At 38.0% G+C, this 14,628-nt stretch overlaps 1 protein-coding gene across 38 annotated transcripts in view; it reads left to right on the forward strand.

The window, feature by feature from the left end:
• Positions 1-14,628, forward strand: part of TCF7L2 (transcription factor 7 like 2) — a 201,906-nt gene that overhangs the window by 149,361 nt on the left and 37,917 nt on the right. For 23 of the 38 annotated variants that reach the window (XM_028730231.2, XM_028730232.2, XM_028730237.2 and 20 more), the window contains exon 5: positions 10,032-10,100. The exons of 13 other annotated variants lie outside the window; for them this stretch is intronic. In XM_028730231.2, the coding sequence (XP_028586064.1) occupies positions 10,032-10,100 (69 nt within the window). Of the gene's footprint in view, positions 1-7,156; positions 7,322-10,031; positions 10,101-14,628 lie in introns of those variants that run through there. 2 more of the 38 variants (XM_028730251.2, XM_028730261.2) reach the window with 2 other exon arrangements.

Consider the following 14,628-nt stretch of genomic DNA (forward strand, 5'->3'; position numbering starts at 1 on the left):
AGTGGCACAAAGGATTGTTTGATTTAATATATAATAGAATCTACATAAGTGAACTTATAAATATATAGATTTAAGTTCCTCGGTATTTAATCTTTAGTATTTAAGCACTGATCTATTCTGTTTTTCAGGCAACATGATGCTTGCCTCTTTCTATATTTGATAAACTGTGTGAAATCCTTTTGTTGTACCTAATAATCGTATATCCCAAGGTACATGCATTAAAGAAAGTGTTATTTAATGTGAACATATTGCATGAAGTTATTTGGAATTCATATGAAGAACAAACAAGGACTCGTTTATACAAGTGGCAAAAAGACAGAAAAGTGAATATGTGAAGCTTGCAAATAGCTGCTAGTTCCCACTACACATTGTACAAGAAGGCTAAAATAATTGTGTAACTTTTAGCCCAAAGCTCAGTTTTATTTGCAGTAAATAGTAGGTATTTCAGTGTGATTTTGCCAGTACAAATACCAAAAATTGTTATAGTTTAAATGCATAACACGAGCAGCATTTCTTTTTTGCAACTGTAATTGCTGCCATGATTTTTTTTTTTGTACTTCAGATGCCCAAATTGAAAGGAGCATAAATTCATATAATTAATTTTGCCACTGTAAAAATCATTTGCTAAAATTTGCATTATTAACATTATCAAGTCGCTGGTTGGTAAGACATCAGACATGACGAGTGAGAAGGGCAGCTTAGGGAGAATTGGGCTTTAAACCCTCAGCAGATCGGAGTTAGGATCAAAGGCACTTGTTTTATGTGGCTGTGTGAGACTTTGAAGTCCTGACTGCACCTACAGCACTCATTTCATCAGGTTCACTGGTGTCTTAATAGCAGATCAATAAGTTTCAAAGTCGGAGAGTTAATTTGATACTAGTGCTGATGCAGTCGTGCTGGGGAAGCAGAGAGAGGCAGAGAAAGCAGCCTATTAAGAACTGAGATGGGGATAGGTGTCTGATGGTGTTGATTGGTATCCACAAAATCCCAAATTGTAAATATTGACCTAAAAATTTGCAAGCTCTAACATATTATTAAGGGGAAATGAGATGTTGGCTTTATTGAAGATTATAAGCTACTGGTTTACTGTTGTGACCAGTATCGGGTTTGGTAATACAGGCATCGAAGTAAATTTCCATTTAATGTAGAATAAATAGGCCTGAACAAAGCCCAAAGCATAGTACCTCTTGAAGATGATAAGTCTCTTATTACTCCAAAAGAGGGTATACAAATGATAGAAAATGTTCGTTTCTTTTTCCTTTCTTACTCAGCTTTCTTTCCTACCGCAGTGTTGCTTGTTCACACTGAGGGGCGGGGGGAATGGATTTTAAGACAAAGGAAGTTCACCCTATTATTAAAACCCATAGGAAAATTATTATATATAAATAAATATTGCTTTATTCTACCTTTCGCAATTTTTGGATGCTTACGATTAACATTTGGTAATGGCCAAAAAATATTTTTATGACAAAGAAAATGATGTATGGGTATGTCGGTCTTTTGAAGGCATCCTAAACCCAAATAAATGAAACAAAAATCTGCTTAGACAAAGTGCATTGAAAGAAGATTGCGTTTTATTGCACTTTTTCCCCCCTGTACCAAAGAGGTGGCTGGGGGTGGAAATGATTCCCAAAACTCAGCAACAGTGTTCTTGTTTTTTTAAAAAAATCAATATACTAAAGAAGTTTGTTACCTATTATTATTATTATTTGTCTTGACAAGGCAGTAGTTGATGGTATCCATAAAAACTGCTCCTAGAGAGAGAGAGGGCACACACATACGCAAATGCAAAATCCCTTTGAAAAGGAGATTTCTTTTTTTAAAAAAAAAATCATAAGAACTTTTCCATCTGTATGTACGGCAGAGGTTTCCTGGCACCAGAGGTCAACTTCACACCCTTTTGGAACAAAACTCTAATTTAGAATGTTCATCTAAGGGTTGATAATGGTATTAGGGGGCCAGTAGGCTGGTCAGTGGGAGCTGTAGATTAGCGCAGTAGCCTCAACAGCTTTACCTAGACCCCCATGATTCATTGGACAGATTAGCTATCACATCTGTCATTTTTATCCCCTTTCGTTCTCCCCCTTTTACCACATTTAAAATAAGAAACTTCTCCCCAAAATGGAGGGAGGGGGAGGATTAACAAATATGATCTCGGGAGCAATTTCTGCAAAAGAAGCCACCAAAGGTATGTTCCAAAACGCGCCTGTAAAAATCACATGCCCAGGTATATAAATTAAGTAACTGATTTGATCTGTGTGGGTGTGGGTGGGTGGGTGGGTGAATTGGATACAGCAGTGGATACAGATAAATTGGTTAAAACAGGTAAGAGACAACTTTTTAAGATGTGATTTATTTTAAAACAGCGAGCGTTGAACTGCTCTAGTAGCTCAGCTCTGTGTGGTCATTTTTCAAAATCTTTCCAGTATTTCCTTCGGTTTCCATTCGCTCCTTTTGATTTCACGAATCCATTAATTATCATAAGGCATAATGCACGACTTTTCATGTTCAAAAGTTGGGACCTGGTTGAATTCAAATTAACAAGTTTGATCTCTTCCGAGTCCAAGGGAGACCACTTTCCGCTTACTGGTTCGTTAATGGTTGTTCTTGGGTTCTTCAAGTGTTGTTTCCTGTGTGTTTATTACAGAAAGATGTCACCATTAAAAGGGAATTTAAGAGTTTCTGTAAATGTAATGGTTCATCCAGAATAAAGTGAGTGAGACAGTTCTTGGAAACTAGGGAATTGGAGTAGAAGGAATTGTAGCTGATGAAGGTGTCTCTTGTCAAAATTGTGTGGGAATTATTTACTGTGCTGTCTTTTCTGAGCTGCTAGACTAAAAGTGAAGACATGGAAAATTATCCCAGATGGGATGAATTGCTCATTCTCTGTTCTTTTTTTTAAGGAAAAAAGATTTCAGAAAAGTCTTCTTTTTCTTAGAACAGTATGAATAAAAATCTGGGCAGCTGTCAAAAAATATATGCAGTCTGTATTTTTTTAAAAAAAAATAAAAATAAAAATCTAACAATAAGCATAACTAAATAGCTTCAATAGTCTATATCTCACCCCCCCCTCCCCAAATAATGATCTGTACTTCATTAAAAGAGTATTAATCTAGTTGCCGGTCTCTTGGGAGACACCTTAAGATGATGATATTGTGGGGGGAGGGGGTTCCCCCCCGAATTGTTAAAAAAAAAAATTCTAGCAGATTTGGTCCCTGTCAGTCAGAAATAATTGTGTTCTTAATCTTGTCCCTGATGGATGACTCGGAGTTCAGCAACGGGCCAGCTCCAATGACAAATACAATATTAATATTCATTAACTGCTTTGACAATGCTAATTTTGATGCAGTAGTAAAGGGCCTTCCAAAGTTAGCGGCCAAAGCATCAGAGCTACGCAAGGTGGCAAGATAATTTGTGCTGGTTTGCTGAGCTGAAGGCTTTTAAAGTCTATAGCAAAAAGCTAGGTACCACAAACAAAAAAGAGAAAGGGGAAAAAGTTCTGAAGCATTGGAAGGCAGGGCGGCGGAAGTAATACGATCACACTCCGCTAAAAAATTTGACACCTCTGATGCAGTTTCTTTGAGTGAAATTTCTACAAAGTTGCAACAAAAAAAGCATAGCATGGTAAGTCAGCACATTCGTGATTTTGTTTAATCTTTTTGATCTTTTCAATTATCGCTATTTGAAGATCAATAGTCATTTTTTCCTACTATGCTTAGAAGGCGCGCAGCGGTGGTTTAATATGTGTTAGGACCATTCGCTTTAAAGGAAGACATCCGCAAGTTTCTGTGATTTTTACTTAAAACCATGGGGAAAATTACATACTAAATGCTTCTGTTTTTGTTTTGTTTTTTTTGTCTTCTTTTTAGACATTATGCTATACTTTTTAAAAGTCTTTATAAAAATAGAATTCAATTATTGCTGTTGACAGGAATTTGGGAATGGGGGAAGTTTTGTAAGCAAGGGGGTGGAAAGAGCGGAACAATCTTCTACCTTTTACTGAAATTGAACCACGGGCTTCCCCCAATTGAGTGGCATCAAATAGCCATTAAAGCTTCATTTCAGTGACGAGCAGCAAAGCAGTGCTTTCACCAAGTTAGGTGAACTTTGGAGAACTGAGATTTCCTTTATATTTGCCAAGTCGGCAAACAAAATATCGGCTTTTGTTCTTTAGACTGAATATACAGGGTTTTGTGGGAAGGAGGGGAGAGAGAAACGAGAGCTTTTTTTCACTTTTTTGTGGATTTGCATTGAATCAGGGGGAGAGGCGAGTATTGTTCATTTTCCTACCATGCGAGATAATTCTATGAATGGAACTGGACTTGAGCATCTTTTCTGAAGAGCTGGCGTTGCAGAGCTGCTTCCCGTGTGTTTATCTGCTCAGTGCAGCTCAGTGGTGAATGGCTTAGGTAGGGTGCTGCCCTCCAGTGGATCAACCAACAGCAGTCTTATTGCACATCATGTAGGTATGTTAATATAACAAGCGGCAGCATGCTTGAAACCAGGCAGCGTGAAGCATCCTGATTAAAACTGTTGTAAATGGTAAGCTAAACCTTTTCCTCTTTCCCACAAGGCTAGCAGAGTGAGGCATTGCTTTTAATGAATCGGCACTGATACTTTCATTTCTGTCGCATGTTTTTGTTGCATGTTAATTTTTCTCTGTTCGGAGCATTTTAAGATTGACGGGTTTAAAGCATAGCAAAGAGTTTTTGTCTTTTAAAAGAAGCTTCAGAGTTTGGGAACTTTAGCATGGACAAAGTGATCTCTGTCATCATCAACAACTAACCCTTTGCCTTTTTCTTCTTCTTGGAGACACACAATATTCTTCAGTGCTTTGCTCCTCAAGGTTAGGTTAAGTAAGGCCATCACTTTCCTTCCATCAACGAAAAGTTGTCTTAGGGAAGACGAATGTTTGGGGGATTCCTCCCCTTGTAGAAAATCTCATGGTAGTACTTGTTCCCCTGTTCCCATAAATAATAAAGTTTGCTTTAACATCTGTGTGCTGGACCTAAGAAGAATCTGATATTGAACAGCAGATCCATTTGGTCTCTCCCATGTGTAATTGCAACTTCATTGCAACAAGAGGAGGGTTCTATCCCTCCACAGAGGTACTATCACAGCTTATTTTGCTAACTTTCAGATATTTTGTTTCTTAATTAGTTGGGTTTCTGTTCTTAGACTGTGCTTACTTCTCTGACACTTCAACACCCCCCGCACCCGCAAACCCAAATATTTTTGGAAATTTTAATTGCAGGACGTTAACTAGATGACTGCTCTCTGCAATGCTTTCAGATCAGTTCTGCTGAGAAACTATTTTTTGAAGAAACTTGGTAGGTGCATGCATTGCTTATAGGAAAGAAGAAAAGAAAAAAATACTAGGCATTATACTGTTGTGCTTCCTCACCCCCCTCCCCGATGTTGCTTCCCTCTGCCTCCTGTTTTTGGGATATCCAAGAAAAGGAAAGCCTCAGTTTAAAAGCTGCCCATCCTATTTGCTGCACTTTATAAGTTATTGTTGCTAAATGATTGGGAACTGTCCATCACCAGCCAGAGAACTTGCAGTTTACTTAAGAAATTGCACGTGGGACAAAAGCAGCCGCTGGAGTGTGGTGGCCGCTGTGAATAGAGGGAGGGAAGGCAATTAGTTGCCGTGTTGTTGGAGCTTTTTACTTGTCAAACTGGAGCCTCATTGCTTTTGTTATTGCCATGTAAAGGGAAATTGCAGGGTTTTGTTTTGGTATTAAGGGCCTTAACGGTTGCTGGCTGACACTTTACGTGCAAAGGCCAGATAAGTGCGGAAAAGGATGGTGGTAAGAAAAGCAAACAGAAGAACTTTCTGTCTCCGTTGATTACATTCTGGCGAGTGTCTCCAGATTCTTAAGGTTTTGTCTCCACTTCTGAATTGCAGATCAGTCTGTACACCTGTAAAGTAATAATAGCAACGATAGTAATTAATACAGCAGGACAACATTGCAGTGACTTCTGTAGTGATTAGCGCAGCATAAGTTTTGAAACTGTCTTAAAAATCATTGTGTAGGTTATATTACTATATATAAAGGTATAAGGGTTTATGAGAGATCTTCTTCACATCTCCTCCAGTTGAGTATAAATTCTTTGTGGGTTTTGGACAATTCAGAAACTTTTTTGCTCTGATAAAATTAACTTACACACTGAACTACTAATGATACTGAACCACAGATAGTTTACCTATCCATCGTGCTTAACCATATTACTGGCGCTTTCTTGTCAGGTATTTTGAGAGGTAGCCACTATAGGTTTGACCGCATTCCCCCATAAAAACCAGAGCTGCCTTTGCGATTTTTGTTTCTTACGTCAATACCTATCACAAAGGATGGATAACTTATGAATGTAGATGAAAAAAGACACAATTTTTCAGTTTGCGGAGGAATCTGCTCTCTGTTTTAAGCTCATGCTTACAGAAACCAAAATAAGCTTGCTGTAGCAAAATACCTTAGACAGTGAGACTGTAGAAAACTTGATGAGCATTTCTTATACTGTTTTCATGTGAACCAACCCTGTTTAAACCAAGAACCAAAAAATTTAATATTGGTAAAAGTTGGGGGCGAAGGAGAGTGATTACTAATGTGTCAAAATGATAACAAAATCAACTGCTTCCTGCAGGTCTCTCCTGAAGAAATTTGTTTGGTGGGATCTGACAGTGACTGCCTGTTACACTTAGGTGCTCCTGTTCCCTCATGGCTATCCGTTGTCGCCTCACTACGCATAGCATTACCTGTAACTATCTGAATCGTAGTAGCGTTGTCATTTATTTCCAAGGTAACTGCTTCTTTAGCTATCCTTAGCAAGCAAACGGAGGGGCGGTTGGGGGTGTGTGTGTTTGACAGTAAGAGAATTTGCGTATTAGAAAACAGAAGTGATTATTTCAAGTTTCGAAATCCGCAGCAGAGACAATCTTAGAAAATAAGACACCTTCCCTCACAGCCGACATCCGATGTCACGATGGATGCGGAGCATTCAGGGAACGCCAGGCCTCAAATCTGGAAACATCTTGATCTTTTAGGACTGTACTTTAAGTGAAAAAACGCAGGCGGGGGATGGGAGGGAGACAGAAAGTGAAAAGCTGCAAGGGAAATAATACAAAGCTAGTACAATTGGCATCTAGACAGTGAAGGGGGGAAAAGTTTATGAGATTAAGAGTGGGAAAGACAAAGCCGTTATGTACCCGAGGGATGCAATTTTAGTGGGAATGGAAGATTTGAGTGGTAAAGGAGGAGCACTCGCCTCTGGGTTCTCTCTGTTTCAGCAGTTTGGCTGCTGGCATCTCAATTTGAATTGCTGGGTGAGTAGCATTTGTGTTTAAGAGTGTGTGTGTGTGTGTGAGAGAGAGAGAGAGAGAGAGAGCGCATCTTGACCATTGAACTAGTTGTGTGACTTGTTTTTATTCGTGTCTGTGGAAGCATTTTTTAAAAGGAAGATAGAACAGTCAATTCAAGCTGTGACCTTTGTTCAATACTTAAAAAAAAATACAGTGCGAGTCAGTTTAGGGGAGGGGGTAGAATGACTTGTCAGTGACAGTTCTTAACATACTGTAATAGTTACAAAACAACACAAAGCATGCATGTCCTTTTCATCACATGCAAAGGCATGGAACAATTAAAAAATAATTGTTGGAGGGGATTTTTCTTTTGCCTTTTCTTCTTCTTGGAGAGCAGTTCTCTTTTTCGTTGCGGAGTGTTGTCATAGGGAAAAGGCCATTTCATAATATACAGCTGGTTGTATTTATTGAGCTAAAGCTGTTGAGTGGAGCTTGCCAACAAAAGCAAGTGTGTATGCGTGCATGTATTTTTTTGTATATGTACTGTGATAGGTGTATGTAGCATAACAAAACATTCCCTTTTTATTTATTTGTTATGTTTGCTTCAGAATTTTATTTGATTGTGCAGGTATTTCATCTCTTAGTTATTCTCTGCTTTGGAAGCCAAGCCTTATTTCTGCTTGACAGACATAAGTATTTACATTAGTAAAGTAAGTTCTGCTGATTTTAAGTGCCTGATTTCCACAGTGGAGGTTTTTTTTAAAAAAAAAAATCATAATGTAGTATTTAAATTTTCTACAGTCTTAACCTTACATACATAACACCTTCACCCGAGGTGTTAATTTGAGTAGATTTGTTAAACATGTGCTCTTTTGAATGGTTCTGGGTTCCATGTGGAAATAAATTGGATTCAGTGAGGACAATGTTCATTTACTCTATTAGGAACATAGAAGAGACAACAGGTTGTTATAGTAATTATTTGCATTGCAAAAATATCCAAAAGATGTTAGTTGAAAAGATACATATACTTCAGTGCTTGTGACAAGAAAAATGCATTCGGGGGGTTTTCAGGACGCATCTAAGGGGATGCAGAACATACCTTGCTTGCTATGCTGCAATAACCAAGCTCTGTCTCATTGAGGTTTAGGCCTCGTTATGGATAGCCTTCCCTATCTAATGTCTTCAAAAAATGGTTGAAATGCTATTATATATCATTTTTATCTTTCCGTTTTCAGTGATCCTGTCGTGTGTATGTGTGTGTGTTTAAATATTTTGTGAACTAAAAGATTCTCAAAGACGAAAGTTTGGCTTAACGTCTCTCTATTTCTTTATAGTTGTGGATATTAAACTGTTACATAACGCACATAAGTTAATAAAAATGATATTTTATAGACTATGTAATAATGAAATATTTATATAGGATTTTGGAGAATTTATAATATTGAATTTTATTTTTTTAATGCTGTTTTACTGTTGCGATAAAAACTACATACATATGAATTGCAGTTAATATAGTTTTCTCTCATTTCACTCTATCCAAACCATCTCTTCATCCTCAAATACATGTAGACTTTGGTTCTGAATAGCTTTTCTATTGTATATAAATATCATGTTTTCCCTTGCCTGGGCCGAGTTTGTGTGTGTGTGGTATTGTTTTGTCTGCACATAATAGAGACCTGCATAAACAAGTGCATGAATTGGCACAGCCCCCCCCCCCCCCCCCTGTTCTGGAAATCAAAAACTAAAGCATTTAGATAATTTTTATATTGATAGTGATTCATATGAAAGAGGAAGCCAATCTTTCCTCTAAATACATTTGGAACAAAACAGCACGACCTCATTCTATCTTTACATTATCCCTGAATTCCAAAGCACAGCTATATGCTTTTTGTGTGTGTGTGTGTGTGTGTGTGTGTGTATTGTTACTTGTTTTGTGATTGGTTACATTTGTTTCTCTGTTTTAGAAGAGGTTGATGCATGTACTTCCGAGCATCACTTTGGAGAAAAATCATGTCACTGGGCTCTTGATCTTTATCCGTATTATATCTCATTGTATAACAACCTAAAACAAATTATGTAGATGAGTTTAAATATAAAGTAGAATGAAATTAGTGCTTGTTTCAAAGTTTCCATGAAGAATTTGGTAGGTGGGGAGGGGGCAGATTGTGATGGCTGTCCGTTTTTTCATCACAAATTCTTGTATTAGGCATACACCTGTGGGTTTCAATCTTTAATCCTTTTATAATGCTGGTAAAACTAACCTGGAATTATGTAGGCCACAATTTTTAAATGGCTAGTTATTTAACAGGCTGCTAAATTGTTTCAAGTAATAAAAAACTAAGCATTGTTGTCACTTCATAAAGAAAACTATGTTTAATGTATTAACTTGTAGGGTTTTTTTTTGCAGAACTTTTAAAAGCTAACACTGATTGACATGATATTGATTGTTCCCAAAATCTTCTATTTAGAACTCACCCCAAAATAAAATAAAATAAAATAAAACCTCCCTGTAAAAGAATATTTCATGTATATTATCACATTTATTACCTGTACATTCTGGGCTATGTCACATGCTATTATGAAACACGGTTGGTTTTCTGTCCATCAAAAGTAGCATTAAAATAACAGCAATCTTATTTTTTTAAAAAAATGCATTTGTTTGAATCTTATTGTTTGAGGTACTATGTATAGCTTTCTTTCTCCTAAGCAAGTGGTAAAATCCTAATGATTTCAGTTACAGACCGATCCTAGCCATGTTTACTTGGAAGCAAGTCGCCCTGAGTTTGTTGGAACTTGTTTCCTGGTAGGTATTCTTAGGATTGTATCCTTAATGTGTCTTTGTTATTAAATTACGTGGGTATGTCTTGCAATCTTTCTATAAGAAAGAGTGTATAAAAGTGTCATGTAGAAGTGAGGCAGGGGACATGGGATATCAGTGAACATTGCCCCCAGACTTTGTTTAAATTAGCTGTCCCATATTTTAGAGCAAGAAGCCAGCATTGTTTTATTTAAACAATTTACCGAATTATGGGGACTGGAAGGTAGGGCCTTTTTGATAGTAGCAGTCCTCTAACCAGGAAATAGCTGCTAAGAGAAAAACAGAAGGGAAGTAGAAATATGCTGTGCCTATGCCACTCCTTGAAGGGGTGTGTGTGTGTGTGTGTGTGTGTGTGGTTTGCTTTTTGTCAGACCCAAGCTAGGGGAGTATTGTCCCAGCACATGGTTGTCAGCGCTTCTGTTGTCATTTGTGTGAAGGAAGAAAATGAGCCCTTTTTTTTAGTGTAGGGAGCCATGGTTATCAATGGAGGCCTTGTCTTCAGTTACAATAGGGAGCGAGCACAGGGCAAGACCTTAGGTAGAAATGAGCTACACTAAACTTTGAAAGGGTTCAGAGCACTGTATCAACAATAATAGGCTAAGGAGAAGTAGATTTCTGAAGAAAATGCTTAGTCAGGTGTGAAAGCATTCTTTATTTCAATAAAGTGCATGTTGCGTAGATAAACAGAATGGTCTCATTCCGCACAAGAACATGTCCAGCACTTGGAAGGGGGAAAGATGAAGAGTTTGTTTGTATTCATTGTCTTTTAAATGTGTCAGAATTCTCTAAAATGTGACATTTTTGTTTTCTTATTCTGTTGTATTTGTTTATTTAGGTAATTTATATACTGCTCCATGTTTCAAAAAGTTTACAATCTTATTTTGTTCGAATTAATAATGCACATTAAAGACACACATTTCTGTTGTAAATATGGCATTGGGAACCAATTATGACTGCAAGGATCAACCAGGTTATAGCAGACAGGTTGGTAAAAATAAAATTTAGAAATAGCGCAAAACTCAGGCGCTCTTCCTGTGAAATTAGTTACTTATGGTGTCTCAAAACAAGAGAGAAATCCATGTTCAGTGTGGCTGATGTTGTATAATAACAATAACAACATCACATGTTGCACATTGCTTTTTCTAGATTTGTAAAGTCCAGAAACTTCTAAAGAAAGCTTTAAAACGTTCATTGGTTAGTGAAGATAAATGAGATTAAATTTATGCATTTCAGTCTTGAGAATAAAAATTAGTGGATCTTTCTAGTTGTAAGCGTGTTACCTCATAATGATATTTTACCGACTGCCATAAGTATGGTGCAGAGTTTTAATAAGAGCATCTGGAAAGAGTATAGAATACCAGTTCTTAAATGTAAATGTGTTGTGAATGGCACAATTTGCTGGTGCACAGAGCTGTCCTTGGAAGGGCTTAGTAATCCAAGATGACTGTGCTTTAATGCAATCTCTCAAAGATTAACAGAAAAGGCCTACAAAACGACTTCTCTTTTGCTTTAGTGTATTAGGCTTTTAAAGGCAGTTTTAAGTTACAAGTCCAGTTTTTATTGTGTAGAAAAATAAAGCACTAAGGGAATATTGATGGGGAGGGGAAGGCAGGTAAAGCTATAGTTCCATTTGTTTTCAATATGTGGTGGTGATTCATAGGTTTAGAGGTGAGTTGCGAGATTCCATTTCTCTTAGAATATGAATCCTAGAGGAAGAATTAGAGCCATAGAGGTCTGGGGCAAAGTGCCTATTCAATATTAAATTTACCACAATCCAAAATGTGAACAGTGTAGACAGGAGGATGCTAACAGGACATGCTGTGCAAGCTAACAGAAGTTTATGCTTTAAGTATGCTTGGAAGGTGAGCGGTTCTTTCCCAGGGTTGTGACCTTCATGAACTATGGCATGGATCTGATTTGTTCCTATTGAAAGCTTTCTGTACCCTTGAGCATTTGGCATATAAGAAGGTAGTGCATTGGGCTGTATGTGTAATTATTGCTGTTGTGTGCAATTACCTTTAATTTTACTAGCAGTATCCCTGCATGTGTAATGCCCTGGTTTTTCTCCACCTCATGCATTGAGGGAAATGTATAGGAATTTACTCACAACACAGCTGTTCTTTCAACTACAGTTCAGCTTACATTTCTAATGGGAAACTCAGCTCTATGGTTTATGTTATCTTTGTTTATACATGTGCTAAACCATCCCTAATTCCTGTTTGGTAACTTCATTGTTGATTCCATGAGTGCAATTTAATTTGCTTTGCTTCAGGCATAGGCAATCAAGGGGGGAAAACAAACTTTTCCTGTTGTTTGTATTTTGATTTGCCTTTTCAGTCCAGAACATTAATTAGCAAGTTTAAAACAAAAGGAGTGCCTTACTTCCTTATTCTCTCATTTTATATTTACGTTTGCATTTATTCTAAATTCCGTCTACTAGGATAACTAACTTTAAAAATAAGAACTGCTGTGATAGACATTAATGGCATAAAAAAAGAGATGCTGTTTCCAAAGAACTTCAATTTTCTCAGAATAGCTATTAGCTTTTATTATAAAATAAGCATGAACAAAGTAAGAGGAAAATATACTCCAGGGGACAATCACATACAGTATCTGGAAGACGGGATGGGCTAAGATGATCTAATAGTGCTTTTTATCTAATTTCTCTGACTTACCTTTTATAGCCATTGGATAGTGCTAGAGACTGCTCTTTTTAGTCAGGCAAACCCCCTGTATACTTCAAAGAGAGAAGCAAATGCAGGATTAATCTTCTTCTCATCACTCACATTGCTAATAGTCTCCCCCTGTGCCTCTACTCCCCCCCCCCAGTGAAAGCTTATTTAATATAATTCCATAATCCTACTTTTAAAGCCAACCTTGTTTGTTACACAACCAGAAGTGCTTCCAGAATTGTTTGTACCTTCCTCTTGCAAATTATTGGATATCTTTAAACCGAGCATAGCTTTCCTCTCCCAATGCTTCCTTCTTCAGTGATTGTCTTCACCTTACTCTTCTATCCGCGACAAAACTAAATTGTGGCCGCCAAACAAAGGGAGAGCTTCATTTCTATAGAAATATGCATATATAGATAGATCGACATGGATTAGTTTTAACCATGTGTGGTCAGCACTATGTATCAGCACACTTACTGGTGGTGCGTTTCCCTCTTAACTGTGGAAACAGCCCCAGACCCTAGTTTTGAATCGAGTGTTGGTAGGAGAAACTGGAGTGGAAGAGACTGCAGACTCATGACTCCCAGTCTTCTGTTGTGTGACCTGCTTTTTTAAACTGCTGCTTTTAACTGCTGTTGGGTTTGTTTGTTACTGCATTTTGTTTTTAGGTTGCTTTTTAAATCTTATTTTGTACTGTGTCAGTTTTGTGTAAACTGCCTTCTGTACAAATTTGCAAATTCAACAACCATCACCACCATGCCGTTGTTCTGCTTCACTTCTGCTTTAAAACCAACAGCGTGCCGAACGCTTATTCAGAGATCTGATCACTGGTATCAGACCTGGTGGACAAAGCAGGAAAGGAAGGCTTGGCAGTACGTGAAGGGCAAATGAGTGTTTGATGTGACAAGGGAGTAACCTACAGAACCTTCAGGAATAAACTCCCCTAATAACCAGGTGAGGCTGTTCCAGGCATTGAACGTGGCATGGCAGGACTCAGAATAGCAGGAGTGAAATAGGAAAACAAAGGCTTCCCTCCTTCACAAAGCAGTTATTACAAGTCTGATGATAACTCAGAAGACCTGCTATGAAGATGCCTCAGACTCGAATTCTAGCATAAATTTCTTGATGTGGTGAAGAAAAGTCAGCATCGCTTATGCTAAACATTTATAGGAACAGTGAGGATTGGAGCTAAGTGCTCACTCATAAGAACATTAGCTTCTGGGCAACTATTTCAATAAAAGAGGTAAAGATTTACCAAATTATTCTCTAAACTCTTTCTTTGGGAATTGTACATTCTCTCCTTATGGCAGGCAGGGACAGGCAGTATTGCAGACTTGACCTCCTGCCACTGGTGTTACTGCCACTTAGAGGGGGCGAGGTGGGGGTGCTCTGGTGGGAGGGTTACACTGGTGCTCTGTCACCATCCCAAACTCACTGCTGCCATGCCCTGCTCCTGGCCTGGTAAGTTCAGTGAAACCAGTACCAGGAAGCCAGGTCCACAGGCTGCCCTCCCCATCAGCTGCTCTTGCATTTTACCATGTCGTATGTAACATTTCATGAACTTTGGAACACCAGAAGCTGGCGTCATGATTTTACTTCTGTATCTGAGCAGGTCTAATGCCGAAGCAGGCATGTAGACCATGGATGCTGTTAAGGCAGTGCATGTTATTAATGAAATGCGTCAACCATTCCCAAAGTTTTCATAGGTTTGTCACACCTGGCTTAGTATGTTGTGGTCCAAACTATACACACAAAGTGAAAAGATGTTCCATGTCATATATTTTGGCTGGCCATGCCAGATTATATGCCATGCTTTCTCATGGAAGCTATGGAGGTGTGAT

This window comes from Podarcis muralis, chromosome 6 (assembly GCF_964188315.1).
Source record: "Podarcis muralis chromosome 6, rPodMur119.hap1.1, whole genome shotgun sequence".
In the NCBI taxonomy this organism is placed as follows: Eukaryota; Metazoa; Chordata; class Lepidosauria; order Squamata; family Lacertidae; genus Podarcis; species Podarcis muralis.